At 49.3% G+C, this 25,494-nt stretch overlaps 1 protein-coding gene across 1 annotated transcript in view; it reads right to left on the reverse strand.

Annotated features, from left to right (window-relative positions):
* NGEF (neuronal guanine nucleotide exchange factor) overlaps positions 1–15,288 on the reverse strand; it is a 47,944-nt gene extending 32,656 nt beyond the window's left edge. The window contains exons 1-3 of the mRNA XM_030803969.1: positions 14,995–15,288; positions 14,146–14,288; positions 7,043–7,347 (exon numbers count right to left, since the gene is read on the reverse strand). Coding sequence (XP_030659829.1) covers positions 7,043–7,347; positions 14,146–14,288; positions 14,995–15,101 — 555 coding nt within the window. The 5' untranslated portion in view covers positions 15,102–15,288. The remainder of the gene's footprint in view (positions 1–7,042; positions 7,348–14,145; positions 14,289–14,994) is intronic.
* Positions 15,289–25,494: the final 10,206 nt, after the last annotated feature.

A 25,494-nucleotide genomic window follows, 5' to 3' on the forward strand; every position in this document is an offset into this window, starting at 1 on the left:
TGACTATATATATATATATATATATATATAGACTCTTCTATTATTATTGTGGATTAAAATAATTTTGTAGCCAGGCGTGGTGACTCATGCCTGTAATCCCAGCACTTTGGGAGGCCTGAGGCGGATGATCACAAGATCAGGAGATTGAGATCATCCTGGCTAACACAGTGAAACCCTGTCTCTACTAAAAACACAAAAAATTAGCTGGGCATGGTGGCACACGCCTGTAATCCAGTTACTCGGGAGGCTGAGGCAGGAGGATCACTTGAACCCAGGAGGCAGAGGTTGTAGTGAGCCGAGATCCTGCCACTGCACTCCAGCCTGGGCAACAGAGTGAGAGTCCGTCTCAAAAAATAAAAGTAAAATAAAATAAAATAATTTTGTATGTGTTTGTACTGTAATTTTCAGATCTGGTTATCAATATTATACTATGTTCAAATAATTTGTGTATTTCTCTTTTCCATGCTTTAGACCAGGGGTCAGCAAACTACAGCCCATGGGCTGGCCCCTTGTATTTGTAAATAAAGTTTTACTGGAACACAGCCACGCTCATTCCTTTACATAGTGTCTATAGCTGCTGTCACACCACAATGACAGAGCTGGGTAGTTTTGACACCGTATGGTCTACAAAGCCTAACACATTTATTATCTGGCCCTTTAACAGAAAGTTTGATGATCTCTGCTCTAGACTTAGGCTGATCAAGACAGTAGCAACATGTGGCTAAACTGATGTTTGTTTAAACCGGGTGGAATTAAACATTCAGTTCCTTAGTTGCACTGACCAGTTTCAAATGCTTGGTAGCCACACGGAGCTAGTGACTATTGGAGACATGATGTAGAACATTCCATCATTGCCAGGCAGGGTGCCTCACACCTGTCTCAGCACTTTGGGAGGCTGAGGCAGGCAGATCACTTGAGCTCAGGAGCTTGAGACCAGCCTGGCCAACATGGTGAAACCCTATCTCTACCAAAAATAGAAAAATTAGCCTTGTGTAGTGGTGTGCACCTGTAGTCTCAGCCACTTGGGAGGCTGAGGCACAAGAATCGTTTGAACCCAGGAGGCTGAGGCTACAGCGAACCAAGATTGTGCCACTGCACTCCAGCCTGGATGACAGAGTGAGACTGTCTCAAAAAATAATAATAATAAAATACAAAAGAACATTTCTAGCCAGGCGCAGTGGCTCACGCCTGTAATCCCAGCACTTTGGGAGGCTGAGGTGGGTGGATCACGAGGTCAGGAGTTCAAGACCAGCCTGACCAACATGGTGAAACCCCCTCTCTACTAAAAATACAAAAATTACCCGGGCGTGGTGGCGCACACCTGTAATCCCAGCTACTCGGGAGGCTGAAGCAGAAGAATCGCTTGAGCCTGGGTGGCAGAGGCTGCAGCAAGCCGGGATTGTGCCACTGCTCTCCAGCCTGGGCAACAGAGCAAGACTCTGTCTCCAAAAAAAGAACATTTTCATCAAGGCAGGGAATTCCACCGGACAGCTCTACTGCAGGCCAGCCTAAGTAACACTGGACTCCCTGGCTCTCCTGGGATTTGAACCTGAGTCCTCTGGGTGCAACATCTTTCCTGTAGGTGATTTTTGGGGGTTACTGGTATATTTATGGGTATTTAAAATTTTTACTTTTGATTCCATTGGTAGTAGCTTATATTTTCCTAGAAAATTATTCATCTGTTTTTTCTAATCATTCATCTTATCAAAACTTTTGCATAGCATCTTCTTGGATCTCTGTCCTCTCTGTTCTCCTTAGGAGTGTTTGTTGTGTGTTTTCCCCTAATGTCTCAAGCTGGCATCTCAGAAGTTCATTTAATTTTGTATTTATCTCTTTCAATTCTTCCTATTCTTTGGAATTTGGTGTGCATTTTACACACACACTGCATCTCAACTGGATTCACTACATGTTGTGTTCAGTAGCCACGTGTGGCTAGTGGCTGCCAGAGCGGGCAGGGCAGCTCTAGAGAGTATAAAGTTCAGTACAAATCTTTTCAACCAACCTAATTATTTTTTTCTGATTCCCCATCTCCCTGCTCTGTCCTACTCCTGTAGGATAGTGGAGTGTGCACGGCAATGTCTCCTCTTGTTTCTGACAGATTCTGCTCTATTTATTTATTTATTTTTTCTGAGGTGGAGTCTCACTCTGTTGCTAGGCTGGAGTGCAGTGGCGTGATCTTGGCTCACTGCAACCTCTGCCTCCCAGGTTCAAGTGATTCTCCTGCCTCAGCCTCCCAAGTAGCTGGGACTACAGGCGCACACCACCATACCCAGCTAATTTTTGTATTTTTAGTAGAGACGGGGTTTCACCATGTTGATCAGGCTGGTCTCGAACTCCCGACCTCAGGTGATCTACCCACCTTGGCCTCCCAAAGTGCTAGGATTACAGGCAAGAGCTGCTGTGCCCTGCCTTCTGCTCTATTTTTTTGTCCAGTTCATAACAGTTCCCAGCTATTACCTTCTCACTGTAAAGTGTACCTCTTGGGAACAGCCTTTCCAATCATAAGACACAACATCTGAAGATTAGGTTTAAATAAATAAAAATACTGACAGATTTGCTTTCAAAATGGAAAAAGGACAAGTGAGAGGGCACATAAGCCCTTGATAATGTCAGCTTTTTGCCACGCAGTCTTCAGCTCCTTATCTGTGTTATTTATTCAATCTGCACAAGCCTGAGAGGTAGGTACTAGGATTCCCATCTTACAGATAAGGCACAGAGAAGTTAAGTAATTTGCCTAAGGTCACACAGCTAAGAAGTAGCGGAAGTGAGAAACCTAGGCAGTTGGGCACCAGTGACTGTGTGCATAAATTGCACCCCTTATATTATCATGCAGGAGAAAACATTTGAAAATCTTAAAAAAAAGAATTAATATCCAGAAGGTATGAAAAGCTGCTACAAATAAAGAAGATAAATGTAAAGAACTCAATAGAAAAGGGGAAAAGATAAGAACAGGCATTGATAAAAAAATGGAAACAGGCAATAAACATGTGAAAAGATGCTCAAATTTACAAGTCATCAAGGACGGGCAAGGGTAAGACAAGATACAGTGTTTCACCCAACAAGTTAGAAGTTTGACAGCAGGGCTAGGGAGGGTGCGTGCAAATGGCCGCTCTTGCACTGCTGGTAGCAGTGTGACACTTGCACTGCCTTTCTGAATGGCAATTGGGCAGAGTCTATCACCATTTAAAATGCACTTCATTCGAGACCAGCAGTTCCACTTCCAGGCTACAGCTGGTCTCAGATGCGCACAGAGATGTTCGCACACACAAACTCTCCTGAGCAACCTCCACTCAACCCACTGGCTGAATACCCCATACTCTGCTACCCGCCAGGCTGTGCAAGGATCCACCAGGCGCTCAGGGCAGAGGCTACCTGCCCGCCTCTCTCCCCATCTGGTGAGGATGCACCCACTGTCACTCGCATTCCTCAAACTTATTCAAGCCAGTGGTACATGTGATGCAGTTGTATCATTTAATGATAAAAACCAATGAATTCTCAGTGGAAAGGCGGTTGTTTTTATGAAAACTGAGCTGAAAGCTCTGAAGAGTCCAGGGAAGGCAAGTTGCTAAAAACCATCACCAAAACCACGCTGCTACTGAATGTGCTGAAACTAAAAGAAGTGGAAAACACTGTAAAAATCTATAAGGATTTTGCCCTTAGTCTGCATAGGTGTCTAAACTCCAAAATTAGATGGTATATTATGGCTGTGTCTAATCAGGAGAGATAAAGTAGATAAAGCTGGTCCTCCAGTGAAAACCTATGATCCAAGAAATGGGCTGGACACATTTGCATTGTTTATATTTTTTTAAACAATGAAAGTGCATAGAGGAGTTACGTATTTAACTGTAAAACTTTTTATTTTTTTTCTGAGATGGAGTCTTGCACTGTCACCCGGGCTGGAGTGCAATGGTGCGATCTTGGCTCACTGCAACCTCCGCCTCCCAGGTTCAAGCGATTCTCCTGTCTCAGCCTCCCGAGTAGCTGGGATTACAGGGACCCGCCACCACGCCTGGCTAATTTTTTGTATTTTTAGTAGATGAATAAGATGATAAAACAAGACGACTCTGTTCACTTGGGTAATTTTTCTTGCCCTGAATTCTACTCTGTCTGATAATATAATGGGTTTAGATTTCTAATCAATTGGATAATTTGTTTTTATTTTTATTTTTTGAGACAGAGTCTTGTTCTGTCACCCAGGCCAGAGGGCAGTGGCACCATCTCAGCGCACTGCAACCTCCACCTCCTGGGTTCAAATGATTCTCCTGCCTCAGCCTCCTGAGTAGCTGGGACTACAGGCACCCGACACTACACCTGGTTTATTAATTATTTTACTTGTTTGTTTGTTTGTTTATTTATTTATTTATTTATTTATTTTGAGACAGAGCCTCACTCTGTTTATTTATTTATTTATTTATTTATTTATTTTGAGACAGAGCCTCACTCTGTGGCCCAGGCTGGGGTGCAGCTGCGTGATCTTGGCTCACTGCAACCTCTGCCTCCCGGGTTCGAAGGATTCTCCTGCCTCAGCCTCCTGAGTAGAGTAGCTAGGACGATAGGCGGGCACCACCACACCCAGCTAATTTTTGTATTTTTAGTAAATACGGGGTTTCACCACATTCACCAGGCTGGTCTTGAACTCCTGATCTTAAGTGATCCACCCACCTCGGCCTCCGAAAGTGCTGAGATTACAGGCATGAGCCACCATGCCTGGCTCACCCGGCTAATTTTTGTATTTTTGTAGAGATGTGGTTTTGCCACGTTGGCCAGGGTGGTCTTGAACTCCTGACCTCAGGTGATCTGCCCACCCCGGCCTCCCAAAGTGCTGGGATTACAGGTGTGAGCCACCACACCGAGCCTCAATTGAAGAATTTCTGTCTTTTAATGGAGGAGTTTAAGCCGTTTGCATGTATCGTAACGGATTTGTTTGCTGTTAAATTTGCCACTAATTTGGTGCTGTTTGTTTTTCATGCTTCTTCACTGTTTGCTCTCCATTTATGACAAGGGCCCTTTTTCTGCTCTTAGCTTTGCTTATGTTGTAAAAGGTTTCTAACATGTGTTTAAGTTCTACTAGGATTTATTTCTAAGTTTTTTTTGTTTGTTTGTTTGTTTGTTTTTTTTTTGAGACGGAGTCTTGCTCTGTCACCCCGGCTAGAGTGCAGTGGCGCGCTCTTGGCTCACTGCAAACTCCCGAGTTCAAGCCATTCTCCTACCTCAGCCTCCCGAGTAGCTGGGATTACAGGCGCCTGCCACAGTGCCCGGCTAACTTTTGTCTTTTTAGTAGAGACTGGGTTTCACCATCTTGGCCAGGCTGGTCTCAAACTCCTGACCTCGTGATCCACCAGCCTCAGCCTCCCAAAGTGCTGGGATTACAGGCGTGAGCCACTGCACCCAGTCTTATTTCTAAGTTTTACATTAGAAGTTTTATTAAAAAATAAATCGATGCAGCCATTTACAAATCACTGCTCACAAGTTAGGAAGGATGTCAAAGTCTAAACATTTTCCATACTCTACTGGGCACAACACCCAGGTGAAGCCTAGGTGGCCCTTCAAAAATCCACTTTTATCAAGCCTTGCGTAGTAGCAACTCCATTCATCGTAAAACCCAAGCCTCAGGTATATGATGCTGGTCCAGAACAATTCACAGTTTGGGTCATTAATAGTGTATATAGGCTACTGTTTCATGTTTTAAATAAACAAGAGCAAATGTTTCTGTAGAATCTAGCACAGGAGCAATGGGGGATAGGGAAAGGCAGGACTTGTGGAACCACAGCTGCCACAAGAAACAAGTACAAGGATGGGCTTGGACCAGCGCGAGGAATGCAGGCGAGTGCGGTGGGGGTGAGACGGAGCGGAGGAGGACACAAGTGATGGAACTGAGCGGACCAAGTGCTTATAAAAACCAAATCTCTTCTTTTTTTTCTCTTCTGTACCCACTTTTTAAATTTCTTTTTTTTTTTTTTTGAGATGGAGTCTCGCTCTGTCGCCCAGGCTGGAGTGCAGTGGCGCGATCTCAGCTCACTGCAAGCTCCGCCTCCCGGGTTCACGCCATTCTCCTGCCTCAGCCTCTCCGAATAGCTGGGATTACAGGCACCCACCACCACGCCCGGCTAATTTTTTATATTTTTAGTAGAGACGGGGTTTCCACGTGGTCTCGATCTCCTGATCTCGTGATCTGCCCGCCTCGGCCTCCCAAAGTGCTGGGATTACAAGCGTGAGCCACCGTGCCCAGCCAAAATTTCACAATTAGCACAAACTTGCATATTCACAATTTCTCTCCACCATTCTTCCTGTTTACTCCTGACCATACGCTTGTTTCTCTATACCACAAATTTTCCCTTAATACTCAAATAATCTTTGTTCCACTAAAACACTTAAATTTCTCATTCATTTGTTACTGTTTTTAACTGATTATTTCTCCCTGCTAACAACAAACTATCAAGCAACTCAAGGATTTTGCCTCAGCCTAATTTACCGTCACTGAAGTCCACCTGAACCATCAAATGAAGGGGCCAGAGACATGAATCCCAGATTTCTGCAGCATTTCAGAAGCAGGTGGGCAAGCTGAGGGACTTCCTTCAGAGAACCCATTCATCCAAAGTTCAGACAGCCCCAAAAGAACGTGGTGGGATAAGATCGTGAACGCAAAGAGATATGGCAGAGACCTCCGCCAACCACAGATAACTGGAGCTATGGTGTGGTCACAGTGAGCTCAGCATTGCCTAGTGCCGTGGCATTCACGTGTGACGGAAATACGCAATGATGATAACAAAGGGTGGAAAAACTGTGATCCTACTATCTCATCAGACAGCGATGCTTCAGATGCTCAATGCTGGGGGCGAGCTGTCCTAGAAGGTAGCTGGGTGTCTCTTGCTGCCTGTGAAACCATGTTTATTTTTCTGCACGTTCTAGATGGACAACCCTGGCAGCGATTCCTCTGGTGAACCAGCCAGGGCACCTCAGTCCCTAGAGGAAGCCTCACCCCCAGCAGTGAGGGCCACCCCGGTGTGCTGTGGGGGAGCCCCTGCCCCTCGGCGCCTGTTACCTCCTGCAGCTTAATCTCCTCGGGCTGTAGGATCTCAAGCACCCCGCTGCTCCGGATCTCGGGAAGATCCTGCCAGAGGTTGAACCTTGAGTGGGGGTTACTGAGCAGGCAGATCTGGGGCAGAGCCTTCCTCTCTGGTGGGCTGGCTGGCTCCTCTTCCTCCTCTTCCTCTTCCTCTTCCTCCTCCGGAGTGTCCTCACTGGCCGGGGACCCATTGGTATTGTCTTGTATTTCTGCATCCTGTTGCCTCCTGGTTTCGATTTCTTGGAGAGTCGATTTATCTCGGTATTCCTGATACAGGAGCCCTGAAATCAAAGAGTTGTAAAAAAGAAAAGGAAAAGATCTCAGATGACAATCATTCCAATTCCCTAAGTCAAGGCTTCTTGTTCTTATCAAGGGTGGCTGCTGTGTCCAGGAATATACAGTGCAAGCCAGCCCTGCACCCATCTCAGCGGCAGGCTCCAGGCCACAGGATACACTGCCATCGTCTTCATTTCTTGGGAAAGACCGGCATGCTTATGTTTTTCCCCAAAACATAAAGAAATGCCCGAATGGACTCAAAATCCAATATATGCTTTCCCCACATACACTTGGCAAACAAGAACCTAGAACCTGATGCATCCACCACCAAGTTGATGGGAATGTCCCAACTGTGTCTCATTATCCCAGCAGGGTAATTTCCATAGCCCTCAACGTTTCAATATTCAAACTCAGGAATATTCATTTGTGCAGTGGGAGTAGCTGTAAATTCTCATTTTGAAGGAAAAATCAGCATTTCATCAATCTTATGATTTAAAAAGGGAAACATTCCCTTTTTGCTTTCACAGTTGCAGACTTCACTGACCAACTGTACTTGCAATGAATGCTTTCCAGTCTCTTAGGCTATTTGGGGGCGCAGCTGAATCAGCGCAAATGTAGCACCTCCAAAGGGATAACTCCATTTCTGATGTCCTGGCCTTGGGACACGGGGACTTCCTCTCTGCACAGGCAGCCACGTCGGGGTTGGGGGGTTGCTGTGGCTGGGCGGGACGGTGAGGGGTAATCCTGCCTGCTGCAGGCTGGGAGGAAAGGGGTCAGACCCCAAGGTCTTGTCTATGGTGCCACAGAGGCAGAAGTCTAGCCCAAGGGCAAGGGCTAGACAGAGCAAACACACTCTGTTCTACATTTTATTGTTTTAAAATTTATTTTGAGATTGGGCCTCACTCTGTCACCCAGGCTGGAGCACAGTGGTGCAATCATAGCTCACTGCAGCCTCCATCTCCTGGGCTCCAGTGATTCTTCTGCCTTGGCCTCCTGAGTAGCTAGGACTAAGGTGTGTGTCACCATGGCCGGCTAGTTTTTTCCTTTTTTTTTTTTGTAGAGATGAGGACTTGCTATGTTACCCAGGCTGGTCTTGAATTCCTGGCCTCAAGCCTCAATTCCTGGTCTTGAATACCTCTCCCTTCAGCCTCCCACAGTGCTGGGATTACAGAACGTGAACCCCTGTGCCTGGTCCTGTCTACATTTTAGAAGCATGGACTGGGAGAAACAGGCTGCAGCAGCTCCCTGGGAGAGCCAGGACGGAGGCCTGCACTGAAGGACTGGGAAGGGGATGAAGCCAAGTGCCTGATTCGGGGACAGTTACAAGATAGAGGACAGGCCCCGGGCCATGAATAACATTCAGGTGACCAGTGGGGCAGCAGAGACCAGAGGCCCCACTGGAGGAGATGAGGGTCCCGGTGAGGGTGGCGTCAGGGTGGGGAGGATCGAGATGTACCCAGGCACCCAGGTGGAGGCCTCGTGGGCAGCTGGATGTCCTGGTCTGGCACTTGGGACAGTGGCCGAGGCCCCTCGATATGTCTAACTATGAGACAAAGATGATTCCCAGGAAGTTGCAATATGGATAAATATACCACTTGATAAGCACTTGCTCTTACAACGCAGTACAACTGTTAGCTATTATTCCTTCTTTATCTAATTGTTAAACATATCTTAACTGTAGAAAAAGGAAGAAAAGAAAAACAGACCACCTTCAAAATCCTGAATGAGGCTGGAGAAATTATATTCATGAACAGGAACCTAATAAGGCCGCCCTATGGATTAAATGACTTGGTTTCCATGCTCTGTAACTCCAAATTACAAAGCCTTTCTGCCAAGGTAACCAGAGCATCCACTTCAAAAAGCTAAGAGCCCGTGCTTTTCCAACGATGCAACCCAGCCAGATACAACATGGAGTTGATTAGACAAAGGAATAAAAAAGAAAATCCAATTCTAAGCTAAATGCAACCCTGACTGAAGATCTATAAAGACAGGTCCGACGTCACCACCTACATCAGTTCAATAATGAGCATAAGGTAGGCCGACTGTTGCAACGTCAAGCTGTCACCATCCTATGATTCTGACACTGCACTGCGGTTACAGAGGTTTAAAGAAACCAAGTTTCACGGGTTGACTTGGATTCACTTTTCAATGCATAGCACAGTGTCTCCTACATAATAGGTATTCAACTACTTGTTGAACACCTTTTAAAAATGCAGTTTCCAAGGCTGGGTGTGGTGGTTTACGCCTGTAATCCTAGCACTTTGGGAGGCTGAGGTGGGTGGATCACTTGAGGTGAGGAGTTCGAGACCAGCCTGGGTAACATGGCAAAACTCCGTCTCTACTAAAAATACAAAAATTAGCCGGGTGTGGTGGCAGGCGCCTATAATCCCAGCTATTCGGGAGGCTGAGGCAGGAGAATAGCTTGAACCCTGGGGGCGAAGGTTGCAGTGAGCTGAGATCGCGCCACTTCACACTAGCCTGGGTGAAACAGCGAAACTCCATCTCAGAAAAAAAACAAAAAACAAACCAAAACCAAAAAAAAAAAAAAGCGGCTTCCAAGCTTCACAAAAGTGTCTCACTTGGTGTATTTTTGAAGGCTCAAAAATATGTCTTATGTGTGCTATAGTCGGCAAATCATGGGTGAATACTATCTTGAACATCTCACTGTGATACATATGCTGAAAAGAGACAAAAATATCAGCATTGTGGGTAGCTGGGTTGAAAATAATAGTTCTGAAGTCACCCCATGGCAGACGCTATTGACTGCCTCTCCTGCACCCCCTCATGCCCCTCTCCCCGGTTGGCAGGGGAGGGCTTCTGTTTGAGTGCTGACCCATTCTATGCTCAGAGAAGTGAGTGAAGGTTGACTGATCAAAACCTACCATAAGGCCTGGTGCAGTGGCTCACGCCTGTAATCCCAGCACTATGGGAGGCCCAGGCGGGCAGATCACTTGAGGTCAGGAGTTCGAGACCAGCCTGGGCAACATGGGGAAATCCTGTCTCTACTAAAAATACAAAATTAGCCAGGTGTGGTAGCAGGCACCTGTAATCCCAGCTACTCGGGAGGATGAGGCAGGAGAATCACTTGAACCTAGGGGGCGGAGGTTGCAATGAGCCAAGATTGTGCCACTTCACACCAGCTTGAGCGAAAAAGCAAAAACCTACCACAATAGTTCCTTGCCCCTTGTTAGTAGTGGGTTAGACACAGGCATGAGGCATAGTCTGGCTGCAGTGGTGTGAGTGCTGGTGTCCCCCTAGATTCATTCGTTGGAACCTAATACCCAATGTGAGAGTTTTAATAGGTGGAGCCTTTGGAAAGTGACTAAGACATGAGGGCACTGCCTCCGTGAGAGGGATTCATGCCTTCCCTTATAAAAGAGGTGGAAAGGGCCGGGCACAGTGGCTCATGCCTGTAATCCCAGCACTTTGGGAGGCTAAGGTGGGTGGATCACCTGAGGTCAGGAGTTTGAGACCAGCCTGGCCAACATGGTGAAACCCCATCTCTACTAAAAATACAAAAATTAGCTGGGTGTGTTGGCAGGTGCCTGTAATCCCAGCTACTCAGGAAGCTGAGGTAGGAGAATCGCTTGAACCCGGGAGGGGGAGGCTGCAGTGAGCCAAGATTGCGCCACTGCACTCCAGTCTGGGTGACTGAGTGAGGCTCTGTCCCCAAAATAAATAAATAAATAAATAAATAAATTTTTAAAAAGCCGTGGAAGGGAGCTGCCTGGCCCCTTCCGTCCTGTGAAGATGCATCAAAGAAGGCACCATCTTTGAAGCAGAGGGAGCCAGCCCTCAGCAGACGCTGAATCTGTTGGCACCGTGATCTTGGACTTCCCAGCCTCCAGAACTGTGAGAAATAAACTTCTGTTGTTTATAAGCCATCCAGTATATCGTATCTTGTTACAGCAACTGGAACAGATTAAGATGCTGGCCAAGGAGAGTAAGGGCACATCTTCTAAAGGCTTGTCAAAAAGCTGTCCCTCCCCAGCAGATACTTGAAGACAAACTGCCCTTCCTGTTTCACACATGGCTCCCTCAGGATGTGATGCCTGGAGCTATGGCAGCCATCTTGTAACACAAGGCCCACCTGGAGGAGGCAAAGCAGCCAGGTGACTGTTTGGCTGAATGAACCAACTCTGGAACTTCCTACCTTTGGACTCATTAACTGAGATGGGACACTTTTGTTGTTTAAGATCACTTTTTGTTAGATATTCTGTTACCTGCAGCCAAAGACTGTCAATACAAGTAACCTTAGAGTCTTCTTAAAACTTCGGCCGGGCGCGGTGGCTCACGCTTGTAATCCCAGCACTTTGGGAGGCCAAGGCGGGCAGATCACGAGGTCAGGAGATTGAGACCACGGTGAAACCCCGTCTCTACTAAAAATACAAAAAATTAGCCGGGCATGGTGGCGGGTGCCTGTAGTCCCAGCTACTCGTAGAGGCTGAGGCAGGAGAATGGCGTGAACCCGGGAGGCGGAGCTTGCAGTGAGCCGAGATCGCGCCACTGCACTCCAGCCTGGGCGACAGAGCGAGACTCCGTCTCAAAAAAAAAAAAAAAAAAAAAAAAAAACTTCATACTTTTTTCTGGGGTATTTAGAATACAAATTTAGACACCAATGTTTCTGGAGTTACTGTGTTACACAGTTACCTGATACAGTGTGTAACCATTTCTCATAACCTTTCATTTTTATTTGCCTTAAATTCAGATTACAAAATGAATAAGTTTTCTTTACCTGAGGAACTATATTAACATATTAAATTTCTGTAGTCAATGTACTGTCAATAGATCATGCGCTTTCCTATTTTATATATTGTACATTTAGTCGGCACAACTTTAAATGGAAATAAACTTTACCTGTAAAGGCTTGCACTTGGAATTACCTCCAAGTGGAACTGGAAGGCTCCACTTGGAGCCTTCATCCTCCTTTCCTTCCCCCTTAATCATCTTTAGGAAGCTGCCATCCTTTCCTAACACTTGGCAAAGAATTGCTGAACTCACAGAGCTGAAGGCAGCTAGGCTGTTGCAGGGATCTGCTTAGCACAGACCTCAAGTCTATGACAGAGGTGAGAAGAGGGCGGGGACAGCTCTGGGCTGTCAATCAACACTGTTGAGCTACTATGGGTCAGGCCCAGGAGCCAGGAACAGACATTCACCAAGACACCAGCAGACACCTGCAGGGGGTAGCAGGAGGAAAGACTCAGAACAACAGAGGCCCTGCTGCTTCCCAGATGAGCACAGTGACGCCCCAAGCGACCAGGCACTAGAGCTTGGGACCCTGCCAGCCAGCTTGAGACTTCTGCCACCGGCCCAGCAGGTTCAGCCGTCTCCAAGAAAGACAGCTCCACACACCCACAGTGCAGAAGGGAGGCACGATCTCCACCCCAACCTGGATGTCCTTCCTGGTCATGACACTGATCTTAGCCAAAGAGGAGCCCTTTCAAGAGGGTGGAGGTCAAAGTCTCCAGCTATGCTAAGTCAGATGCAGCAGCGTGGCAGAGCTGGGAGAAAGGGGTTGTCAGGGGCCTTTGTTTTAAGATAAGGATTTTCTAATTGGCATCAGTTTCAGATCAGCCCCTCTCCATTCCCCCAGCAAACAAAGGGAAAAGCCACCACCACCACCCAGCCTGACACGTGGAGGGGGCCCACTGGGAACAAAATTCCTGGAGTCAGCGCAGCTTAATAGCATGCAGTGTGCGCTCCACCCCCTCAGCTTCGCAAGGGCTCAGCTCCTCTCCGGGCTCAGTTTAGAAAGATCCCTGCCAGGGAAGAGTGGGCTGCCTGGGAAAGGTCTCCCAAGCACGGGGCCTCCGGTGGCGATGGAAGCTCCACTTCCCCACTGGAGACACGTCGTGTCTGTCCAAGCATTTGGGACTGGAGGACAATAATTAGGGAAGAAATATTTAGGGAATATTTAGGGAAGAAATTTTCCAAACCTAGAATTTTTATTTAACAGATAGACTGTCGACTGCTCTGACAACAATGAAGAACGAAAAGACTTTCTAAGCAGCTGGAACCATTTTCAGAGTAAGGGAACTTATATTATTCATTCACGGGTGCCTCTCGTGACGACATGAGAACCAGCTTGATGTCACTAGCGATTTTTTTTTTTAATGCAAGTACTGAAGTTCTTGGGTCACTATTTGAATCCATTTTCCCTATTCACAGCGCTTCGGGTGCAGCTGTGTAGCAGTTGGACCACACAGGCTGAGCCTCAGCTTCCCTTCCAGGCCATATTCCTGGAGAGGCTTCCCTTCCTAAGCCAAGGGCCTCTGGGGCTCTTGCTTCCTCCCTACTTCGCCTTTCCTTTCCCTGTGCAAAGTTGGCCACCGCCTCCTCTTCTTGAATCGCACCAGGCTTTTCCCAGAATCCCCCTTCACCCACCTCCCCCTCTAGCCCAACTCTGCTCCCAGCAGCCGGTTTGGCTTCCAGGTCTTCCCTGATGGGGGATAGTGGAGTCCTCCCCGCTGCATAGCTCAGCAGCGCTGCTTCACCCCTTCTTTCTGGCAGAAGTGATAAGGGGTCAGAGAGCCCTCCCACCAGACAAGAGCTGGGCAAATAGACCTCTCCGCAGAGAGCAGGACAAAAATGTTTGCTAAAGCCCACTTGTGCAGCGCTATTAAAATGCAGCAGTTTTACCTGCGGAACCATTTAGAGCCAAACATGTCAAAAGCTTTCCTTACCTATGTCAGACGCATTCCTTCGTATGAAACACAACGGCATCCCATGAGCAGGAGGACCCCCAGAGTCCTCCAGGGACCCGCGTTTCCCAAATAAAACCCGGTTACCGCAGAGACACCCACCTATTTGTTCAATGAGGTTTCTCCAGGAGTCGGCGGGAATGGGGTGGATCATCCGCAGGGCCTCGGTGAGCGTGGTGGGGCTGTCGGCCAGGGCCGGCCACTCCTCGGGCGTGGCCCCATTTCCCGGGGTGGAGGACGACTCACTGCCAGAGAGGGAGGAGGACAGGGGCTGGTTATTTTTAAGCAAGGATTCACCTCGGCTGGCTCGCGACGGGCGTGCGCACAGGCGGCTGCTGGCCAGCTGGACCTTACCCGGGACCGTCCAGGGGCAGCGGCCGCAGCTACCGCCGCCCCTCCCGGCCGGGCGGGCCCCAAAGGCCCTTTTTGTCACCGCACCAGGGCGCGACCGAGTGATTCATTTCCACAGCAGCCCGCCCAAACCTCCATGGTTTTGGAGCTCCCGGGCAGGCGGTGGAAACTTGGCGCACCGTGCCCACTCTCCGGCGCCGCTCCGACAGCCCGACGGGTCCCGCGGCCAGGAAGCCACTCGGCGCCCCTCGCCGTCACTCGGCCCCCGGTCCCTTTCGGACTCCGATCCTCCCGTCCCCAGGCCACGCGGCGCGGAAAGGGGATGCCGAGCGGGACGCGCACGACCAGGGCGCCCGGGACGAGGGCGCTGGAGGAGACTCCGGGCAGGGACCGGGGTCCCAGGGGCCCGGGCCGGGGCTCACCACCCACCCGATGGGGTGCGGGCCCGACGGGGCCCGGGAGTGGGAGTGGGGGCGGCGGGGGCCCGCGGCGGAGGAGTGGGGATAGGCCGCGCAGGGGGTGCCCGGGGCCCCGGGAGCAAGCTGGAAAAGAGGCACGCGGGGGCGGCGCGCCGGGGCCGGGACGGGCGACCGTCCTCACCTGCCGGGCAGGTGTCCTGCCGCCGAGTCGCGCGCGTCGCTTTCCGAGGTGGAACTGTCGTGGTCCACGGCGCAGGCAGCGCTGAAGGCAGCGGCCAGCAGCTCCATGGGGTCGGCGGCGGGGCGGGTGCGGGGGCCGGGTTGGGGGCCACGCCGGGGCCCGGGGCTGGGTCGGGGGCGACTAGCGGGCTGCGGAGCGGGGTCGCAGCGCGCGCGGCTCGACCGGAGCTGCCGCCGCCGCCGCCGCCACCGCTGCCGAGCACTCCCGCGGGCGGGCGCGCGCCTGGAGGCTCCCGGGGTTGCCACGGCAACGGGGGAGGCGGGAGGGGCGCGCGCGGCGGGGGCGAGGCCGGGCGGCGGCGGGGCGGGGGCGCCCGGGCTGGGCGCGACCCGGGCCCCGCGAGCGCCGACTGCGGGCTGGGGCCTGCAGCGGGCTCGCGCCTTCCTCCCCCGCGCAGCCGTGCCCCGACCCGGAGAGGGGCAGAGCTGCGGGGGCCCAGGAGCTGCGCCTTTGCCTGCCCGCCCACTCCTCACGGCGGCGGAAGCCTGGAAGGAGCGGGCGAGGCCACCCTCGGCCCCCCAGTGCCCGCAGACCTCCGCCTTGCCCACGCCGGGCACCTCCTGCGGTCTCCTGCAGGGTCGCAGCTCGGCGACCCGCTCTGAAGCTCCGAGCCCGGCCTCGGGGAATGTGTCCCCGCTGGAGGGGGTCTCCGTCTTGTCTCTGCTCCAGGCGGAGACTGGGGTCTCAGGGCCTGCTTGCAAGCCCACTCCTGAGCCTCGCGGTGGGGAGGGGCCAGCGCGGAGGTCTTTCCCGGGCGAGTCTGGTCGCAGGACGAGCCACGCTCAGCTACGCACGACCCTGGCGGGTCCGGGATGGGTTTGGGGGCACGAGAGGAGAAACCAAGTGCCCGAACCCTCTCCCGGGTTGCCCTGCCTGGTGACATCGACTCCTGGACTCTGCGCCTTCGCCTTAGCTGGGTCAGTCCGCTCGCGGATGAGAAAGAGCAGAAAGGACAGTTGGAAGAGCGAGGCCTGGAGGTGCCTGCGGGCCAAGCCAAGCCGCCCTCTGCTCAGGGATCATGCTGTCTGCTCAGGTGTGGCGAGGATATCTAGCAAGATGCCCCACCGCCCCACCCTCGCGAAGGCCCCTGGCACGCTGCCCGGTGTCCTTTTCCGGAGGCCAGCCGGCTCACCTGGGTGGGCCCTTGGGTGACCGTGGCCTGCGCCTGCAGCCGGGCCTGTCCTTTTTACGGCCCTGAGGATACCCCAGGGGCAGGGGTGGAGTGCGGGGCATAGTCCCCCGCACGCTCCACCCACCCGGCATTTGTTTAAATTAGCAAATTCTTCCTTCGGGGGGATGCAAACATTCCTGATGGCAGCGGTGCAGTTACTCGTTAATTGTTTGGCTTTAATGGATCCTTAACCAGTCTTGAATAAGGCAGGTGTGATCAAGGGAGGGTTAGGGAGGAAGCTGAGAAGCATTAAGCTTTTTGCCTGGAAGGGAGCTCTCCTTCCCACATGGTCTGACTTCCCCAGCTTTGACTCTAGAAAAGGGTGTTCAGGTAGACTCAAAGCCAGTCCCTAAAGCTGCCACTTAGCCCTGGTTCCCCCTTTGGGGCCAGAACGGGCAGGTCTGATCTCTTCATGCCCTTACGGCCTGAGAATATTCAAGACAACCATCTGGTCTTTTCCCAAGCCAAGCACTGCCCTTCCTTGACTCACTCCCATGGACCCAGGTATCTCCAGGCAGCCACCTCCTGCCCTTGGTGTGTTCCTCTGCTCACTGGCCATCTCCATGTGGCCATCCCACATCTTAGGCTGTCCTGGCTGCTATAACAAAATACTATAGACTGGGTGTGATGTGGTTCGGCTGTGTCCCCACCTAAATCTCATCTTGAATTGTAGCGCCTATAATTCCCACGTGTTGTGGGAGGGACGAGGTGGGAGGTAATTGAATCATGAGGGTGGTTTCCCCCATACTGTTCTCCTGGTAGTGAATAAGTCTCACAAGATCTGACGGTTTTATAAAGGGGAAACCCCTTTTGCTTGGTTCTTATTCTCTCTCTTGCCTGCTGCCATGTAAGACATGCCTTTTGCCTTCTGCCATGATTGTGAGGCCATGTGGAATTGTGAGTCCATTCAATCTCTTTTTCTTTATAAATTACCCAGTCTCAGGTATGTCTTTATCAGCCACGTGAGAGCAGAGTAATACAGGGTGTCAACAGAACCCGGTGTAAACAACAGACACATTTCTCATAGTTCCAGAGGCTCGAAGGCTGAGCTCAGAGTGACACCATGGTCTGTTGCTGGTAAGGCCCTCCTCTGTGTCACCAACTGCTGACTTCTCATGGTAGCCCCATATGATGCAAAGAGAGGGAGAGAGTACTCTGGGCTCTCTCTGTCTCTCTTTTTTTTTTGAAATGGAGTCTCGCTCTGTTGCCCAGGCTGGAGTGCAATGGCACGATCTCAGCTCACTGCAACTTCTGCCTCCTGGGTTCAAGCCATTCTCCTGCCTCAGGCTCCCGAGCAGCTGGGACTACAGGCGCCCACCACCATGCCTGGCTAACCTTTGTATTTTTAGTAGAGACGGGGTTTCACCATATCATAGAGACAGGGTTTCACCATATCGGCCAGGCTGGTCTTAATCTCCAGACCTTGTGATCCACCTGCCTCGGTCTCCCAAAGTGCTGGGATTACAGGTGTGAGCCACCACGCCTGGCCTCTCTGGGGTCTCTTTTATAGGGTACTAATCCCATTCATGAGGGATCCACCCTCATGGCCTGTTCACCTCTCAAAGGCCCCACCACCTAATACCCATCACCCTGGGAGTTAGGATTTCAACATGTGAATGTTGGGGGAGGGGGAGACACAGACATTCAGTCCATAATATTCCACCCCTGGTCCCCCAAAAGTCATGTGCTTCTTGCATGTAAAATACAATCATTCCATCTTAACAACCCAAAAGTTTTAACTTGTTCCAGCATCAACTCTAAAGTCTGAAGTCCAAAGTCTCATCTAAATATCATCTCAATCAGATGTGGGTGACACCCAAGGTGTGATTTATCCGGAGGCAAAAATTCCTTTCCAGCTGTGAACGTGTGAAACTAGAAAAATTCTATGTTTCCAAAATACAATGGTGAGACAGGCAGAGGATAAAAAATCCCATTCCAAAAGGGAGAAATAGAAAAAGAGAGAGAGAAAGGAAGGAAGAGAACAAGAAAGAGATGACAGGTCCCAAGTAAGTTTAAAGCCTAGCAAGGCAAATTCCATGAGGAAGATTCTCCAAAGCTGGAGAATAATGCTCTCTGTCTTGATGCTCTGCCTGCAGTGCCCACTGGTGTGGCACTGTCACCCCCACAGCTGGGTGGGGCACTGTCTACTCTGTGCCTCTCCATTATTTGGTGGCTCATACCACGCTTCTCTGTCAGAGGTGTGAAGCTATTGTGTTTTGTGGAAGGTAGAAATTGGATATTTAGTTGAGTGGATTTCTGGGCAAAGTGTCTAAGGAGTTGCTTGGTTCTTCCTGACGAACATAGTAAAATTTGAGAAGAGAAGAGTAATTTGAAGATGGAGCTGTTAAGCAAAAAGTAAGCAGAACTCAAAGATTTGAAAGAATCCTCAGGCTTTCCATATTACAAGCTATGAGAAAACATTCAGAAGAGAACACCAAGGCTGTGATGGACAGACCATTTGATAAGGAGATGAGTGTGGGTGTGAAACACAGACTTAACCGTCCCAACAAAAGCCAAGAATAGAGGTGAGATTCTAACAGCAGAAACAGTGCCAGCTGGGCCTGAGGAAACTGAGAAAGTGGGACAAAATGAAGGAAGGAAGATTGTTGGACTTCTTAGACCCTACAGGGCTGGACGTAGAACCATTTGGCTGAAAACACATGTGATTCTTCCAGGCAAGGGGAGAATGACCCAAGAGACTATTCAGAAATCATCTGGCTGCCATTCCTTCAACACTTTGCCCAGAAATCCACTCAGCTAAATATCCAATTTCTACCTTCCACAAAGCACAATTCAGCCCAGTTCTTTGCCACTTTATGACAAGGACGGCCCTTTCTCCAGTGTCCAATGACATGCTCCTTATTGCTTTCCAAGGCCTCATTAGAATGGTAACTGGTATGGTAAAATCCATACTTCTACCAACATTCTGTTCATGATGACTTAGTATTGGCTACAAAGATACAAGTGTTCTCTACAGCTCCCCTCTATTCTTTATGAGTTCTCTCCAGAATCACCTTTCTTTTTTTTTTTTGAGACAGAGTTTCGCTCTATTGCCCAGGCTGGAGTGCAGTGGCACGATCTTGGTTCACTGCAACCTCCACCTCCTGGGTTCAAGTGATTCTCCTGCCTCAGCCTCCCAAGTAGCTGAGATTAAAGGTACGCACCATTATGCCTGGCTAAACTTTATGTATTTTTTTTTTTTTTTTTTGAGACGGAGTCTCGCTCTGTCGCCCAGGCTGGAGTGCAGTGGCTCGATCTCGGCTCACTGCAAGCTCTGCCTCCCGGGTTCACGCCATTCTCCTGCCTCAGCCTCTCCAAGTAGCTGGGACTACAGGCGCCCGCCACCACGCCCGGCTAATTTTTTTGTATTTTTAGTAGAGACAGGGTTTCACCGTGGTCTCGATCTCCTGACCTCGTGATCCGCCCGCCTCGGCCTCCCAAAGTGCTGGGATTACAAGCGTGAGCCACCGCGCCCGGCCAACTTTATGTATTTTTAGTAGAGACGGGGGTTTCACCATGTTGGCTGGGCTGGTCTCGAACTCCTGACCTCGTGATCCACCCTCCGTGGCCTCTCAAAGTGCTGGGATTACAGGCGTGAGTCACCAGGCCTGGCCCAGAGTCCCCTTTCAAATTCCATCCATGGCGATCTAGGCTTTTTTTCTAGCATGTGCCTCAAAACTCTTCTAGCCTCTACCCATTACCAAAGCCACTACCACATTTTTAGCAGCACCTTCACTTCTTAGTATCAATTTCTGTCTGAGTTCAGGCAAAGTGCTGTAGTCTGGGGGCCTATAAACAACAGAAATTTATTTCTCCCAGTCTGGAGGCTGGAAGTCTGAGATCATGGTGCCAGCCTGGGCTGGTTCTGTGAAGGGCTCACTTCCTGGCTGCGGACAGCTGATTTCTTGTATCCTCATGTGTTAGAAAGAGGGCTTGGGAGCTCTCTGAGGTCTCTTTTAAAGGACACTAAGGGCTGAGTGCGGTGGCTCACATCTTTAATCCCAGCACTTTGGAAGGCTGAGGCGGGTGGATCACCTGAGGTCAGGAGTTCGAGACCAGCCTGGCCAACATGGTGAAACCCTGTCTCTACTAAAAATACAAAAAAAAATTAGCTAAGCATGGTGGCAGGTGCCTGTAATCCCAGCTACTTGGGAGGCTGAGGCAGGAAAATCACTTGAACCCAGGAGGCGGAGGTCGCAGTAAGCTGAGGTCATGCCGTTGCACTCCAGCCTGGGGAATAAGAGTGAAACTCCATCTCAAAAATAAATAAATAAATAAATAAATAAATAAATAAATAAATAAATGGCACTAAACCCATTCATGAGGACTCTGCCCTCTAGACCCAACTTCTCAAAGGCCCTACCTTCCAATGTCATCACCTTGTGATGGAATTTTGCGGGAGAGATTAAACATTCAGTCCACAGCAGCCCCTAAACAACTAAAATTCAGCATAACTGACAGTACACCCACTGTCTCCCCCAGCTCCCCTCCCCAGCGGCAAACCAGGAGCCAAGTAGAACTTGGGCGCTGGCCTCCGCTTCTGTACTTCCTGTCACCCAGTGTGCCAATGGCTCACCAAGCTCCCTGGGTCCCACAAGCGGTCCCCTTCCCTGGTAACTGGACGATTGCAAGTCCCTCCTCTCCCCAGGCCATCCTTCTCTCTGCCCCTCTCTGGCAATAAGGGTCTGATTTTGTCCCCAACCCCTTGCTCAAACATCTTGGTTGGAATCCCATCCCTCCAAGGGTGAAGCCCAGCCCCTCGTGCTGTGACAGGTCCCTCACCCGCTGTCCCATGCATCTGTGAGCTTGATGGTGGGCACTGGCCTCCCCAGCTCTCTGAGGCTTTGGCCTCTCCACACTTTTCCAGGTTCTGGGCTTTTTCAAGTGCTGTTCCCTCCCCTAGGACTGTGCTCTCCTAGTGATGCCCTTGCCCTTCCAGGTCTAGGCACATTGGGTGTCCCCACCAGGCCCCTTCTGCTGTCCAGCCTGCAGTTGCTGCCTGGCACTGTGATGTTCTATCATGAGGGCATCCTTCCAGGAAGCCATGGGCTCCTCAGGATGGGCACCCTGCTGCCTCACTCATCTTTCATCAGGAGCCAGAGAAAAACACTTTATGAGGCGGGGCACCGTGGCTCACGCCTGTAATCCCAGCACTTTGGGAGGCCGAGGCAGGCGGATCACAAGGTCAGGAGATTGAGACCATCCTGGCCAATATGGTGAAACCCCGTCTCTAGTAAAAATACAAAAATTAGCTGGGCGTGGTGGCACGCACCTGTAGTCACAGCTACTTGGGGGGCTGAGGCAGGAGAATCGCTTGAACCCAGGAAGCAGAGGTTGCAGTGAGCCGAGATTGCGCCACTGCACTCCAGCTTGGGTGACAGAGCGAGACTCCATCTCAAAAAAAAAACAAAGAAAAAGAAACACACTCTATGGGCAAACATAAGACCGCCTGGTTTGCGTGGCTTCACCGTCCCTGAATTTGACGTAACACTAAATGGAAGCTATTCCTTTTATGCTCTGCTGCACCAAAGAGGAAGATTCTTTTTTTTTTTAGAAGAAAATATTAAAGTGAAATTACATATATTAAGATGAGCATAAAGTCTTCCAGTAAAAAATAAGCTAAAAATATCTTTGTAATTATAAAATCAGTTTAGAAAGTCACTGAGTTCTAAGGCATGTAATCTTCAGCTAAATTCTACATGTTCCATTTTCCATTGCGTTTAGTGCTTGTTAGGCAGGCTGCTATTAAAATCTCCTTTTAACTGACATTTTGTTCTAAATCATTCACAAAAAAAAGTATTGATAAATATTTCAAATATTTATACCTGACTGGCACATAGTAGGTGCTCTATAAATATCTGAGAATGGGCCGAGTGCGGTGGCTCACACCTGTAATCCCAGCACCTGGGGAGGCCAAGGTGGGTGGGTCGATTGAGCCCAGCAGTTCAAGACTAGCCTGGGCAACATGGTGAAACCTCGTCTCTAAAAAAGAAAAAACGACAAAATTAGCCAGGCATGATAGCGTGCGCCTGTAGTTCCAGCTACTCAGGAGGCTAAGGAGAGATGATCACTTGAGCCCAGGAGGTGAAGGTTGAAGTACGCCAAGATTGCACTACTGCACTCCAGCCTGGGCAACAGAGTGAGACATTGTCTCAAAAAAAATAATAACAATAATCGGTGAATGAATTAATGTTATATTTTTTAAAATAAGTATTTAGTTATTTTAGGTATTTTATCTAAAGATTATTTTTTCCTTTGGGTTATAAAAGTTAAATATTGGAAGCAAAGTGCATTCTTATTTACGTAGTAACTTCAGCCTTCAGGAGTTCTTGTTTATGTTTATAAAATTTTTCTTGATCCTGAGGGAGAATCTCTGGAATTGGAAGGAAGTGGATGGAAGCTGAGATTATCTGATTCAATACTTTTATTTTACCAAAGGAACAGACCAAAGGGTTAAATTAGAAACTCAAGACCTGCCAGGCTTGGTGGCTTACGCATGCAATCCCAGCATTTTGGAAGGCTGAGGTGGGCAGGTCACTTGAGGTTAGGAGTTCAAGATCAGCCTGGCCAACATGGTGAAACCCTGTCTCTACTAAAAATACAAAAATTAGCCGAGTGTGGTGGCACATGCCTGTAATTCCAGCTACTTGGGAGGCTGAGGCAGAATTGCTCGAGCCCGGGAGGTGGAGGTTACAGTGAGCCGAGATTGCACCACTACACTCCAGCCTGATTAACAGAGTGAGACTCCATTTCAAAAAAAAAAAAGAAACTGAAGACCACATAGCTGGCTAATGGCAACTCTGGAAATATACGATAGTGATTCAACACTATATTGTATAAAATAAGGAACTGCACATTGCTATTCACTTATTCTATTTTCAGGGTCACATGGCATGTCACCAGACTATCAAATGTTTAAAAACATTTGTATTGTTATATTTAGTAGGAAAATGCATTGAATTTTCTTTTTTTCTTTTTGGTAGTGAGAAGACATTTCTCAAATATATATAGGAAATGTGATAGCTTTTAATTAACTGTATCTTTTAAATCCATAAACACAGTAGGTTATTTTTGTCACTCTCAGAACACATTTTCTACTTGCTTTGAAAATCAACAAATTTAATTCACAGAGGCAGAACCAGCAGTCGATCCACAGAAGGCTACAGCCTCAAGAGTTAAATGGACCCCCAAATCTAGGGGGAAAGTGAGGAAAAGGGTAGGATAAATGCTCAGGAAGGGACCGCCTCTGTCGCTGCAGCAGTGAGATACCAAGAAACCCATACTCTGTGGATGAAAAGATTTTGCCACAGGGAGACTTTCCAAAAATAAATTGTTTTGTTGTGTGGCTGGAAGTATTTTACCGGTGAGGTGGAGGTGGAGATTTTTCCTTACTTTTCATCAAGAAGATAATTTGTAAATGTGGGGTTGTATCATGTTATGGAAATAAGTTAAAAACAAAATCAGTCTATCCCTGTGTGGTAAAGAATTAACTTGACCCAAAGAGAGGTGTGGCTTTTGCCCTAGGCTCTTGGGAGGTGCTCTCTGAGCTGTTGGAATGTGGTGTCTGAAAAGAGGCTCTTTCCTTACCCAGGAGCCTTGGGCCACTCTGGATAGGGTGGGGTCTCTGGGCCATGTCGTATCAGTTTTGCCTCCAGAAGGGCTGGAGACTGAGGTCAGCCACCGGGGCAGCCAGCCACATCTTTGTGACCAAGGCTTAACGGGAACTCTGGACGCCGAGGCGCAGGTGGGCATCCCTGGTTGATGGTGCGCCGTGCATGTTGTCACACATTACCAAGGGGAAGGTTAGCGCTGTCTGTGACTCCCAAGGGAGAAGACCACTGGAAGCTTCGTGAGTAGAACTTTTCTGGACTCTCCCCATGCATCTCTTCCCTTGGCTGATTTAACTCTGTATCCTTTCACCGTAATAAACTATAATGGTGAGTATGACAGCTTTCAGTAAGTTCTGTGAGTTCTTCTAGCAATTTATTGAAACTGAGGGTGAATTTGGGCACCCCCAAACTCTGCCGTTCATGTCAAAAGTGAGAGTGGTCTTGTAGACTGTCCTGTAACTTTGCAGGTCTCTAATCTGATTTATTTTATTTATTTATTTATTTTTGAAATGGAGTTTCACTCTCATAGCCCAGGCTGGAGTGCAATGGTGCAATCTCGGCTCACTGCAACCTCTGCATCCCAGGTTCAAGTGATTCTCCTACCTCAGCCTCCAGAGTAGCTGGGATTACAGGTGCGCACCACCATGCCTGGCTACCTTTTGTATTTTTAGTAGAGACGGGGTTTCACCATGTTGGCCAGGCTGGTCTTGAACTCCTGACCTCAAGTGATCCACCTGCCTCGGTCTCTCAAAGTGCTGGGATTACAGGTGTGAGCCACTGCACCCAGCCTGTAATCTGATTTAGAACACAGTGACCACTTTCCTCTAACAGCCTTCTTTTCCTCTGGTCTCTTTGTCCCTCCCTCCATCTGTCCTAAATGCAGCTGCTCTGTTAATTTTCCTCACACATGTCTGACCCCACACATCTGTTATCTTCAGTGACTCTTCAATACCTTGTGGGTAATTCATTGCTCAATGGAGTTAATGGACAATCCAGGCTGGGGCCGCCCAGATGAAAGCCGAGTCACTCCTGACAGCTCCCAAGGCCCTGCCCTGTCTTCTGTTAGCACTGCCTGCACGGTTTCTCCTCCCAGTGAACCTGAGCTTTTTGGGGCAACTATGAAGAGGCCATTGATCTCTGCATCCTCAGCACCAGCACTTCTAGGAGGCATTGGGAAGGGGCGGGCTCATGAGTTAATATAGGGAAGCCAGTGGGTTCTGTGGTGCCATGCCCTTGGCGTGAGTCTTTCTTCTCCTGCAGTTATTGAGTGGAGCATCAGCTTTTACTTGGTATCCCATCTTGTGTGTCTTGGGTCAATGATGTGTCTTCAACCGATCTCTTTGGGAACTAGCAGGTAATGGCTTCTGAGATTGGTGCCTAAAGCTTGGGGGAGGTAGCTAGTTATGATCTGTCTTCGTGAGTCCAAAAAACCATCAAAACTGGATTCAGTGTTTTGGTGAAGTGAAGAGTGTTTTGTTTTTGTTCTTTTGGGATGTGTTACTCTGGTGGACGGTCATGCTTTTGGCTAACTAGGGAAAAGGCCAGAGGGATCAGGAGACACCTACAAACCCTTGTCTGCTTTAAGGAGAGATGGTAGCACTGGATGAGTTTCAATGGTCATGGAAAGCAGATCCATCATCTCAGGGCTTAATTGCTGGA

Source organism: Nomascus leucogenys, chromosome 22a (genome assembly GCF_006542625.1).
Source record: "Nomascus leucogenys isolate Asia chromosome 22a, Asia_NLE_v1, whole genome shotgun sequence".
In the NCBI taxonomy this organism is placed as follows: domain Eukaryota; kingdom Metazoa; phylum Chordata; class Mammalia; order Primates; family Hylobatidae; genus Nomascus; species Nomascus leucogenys.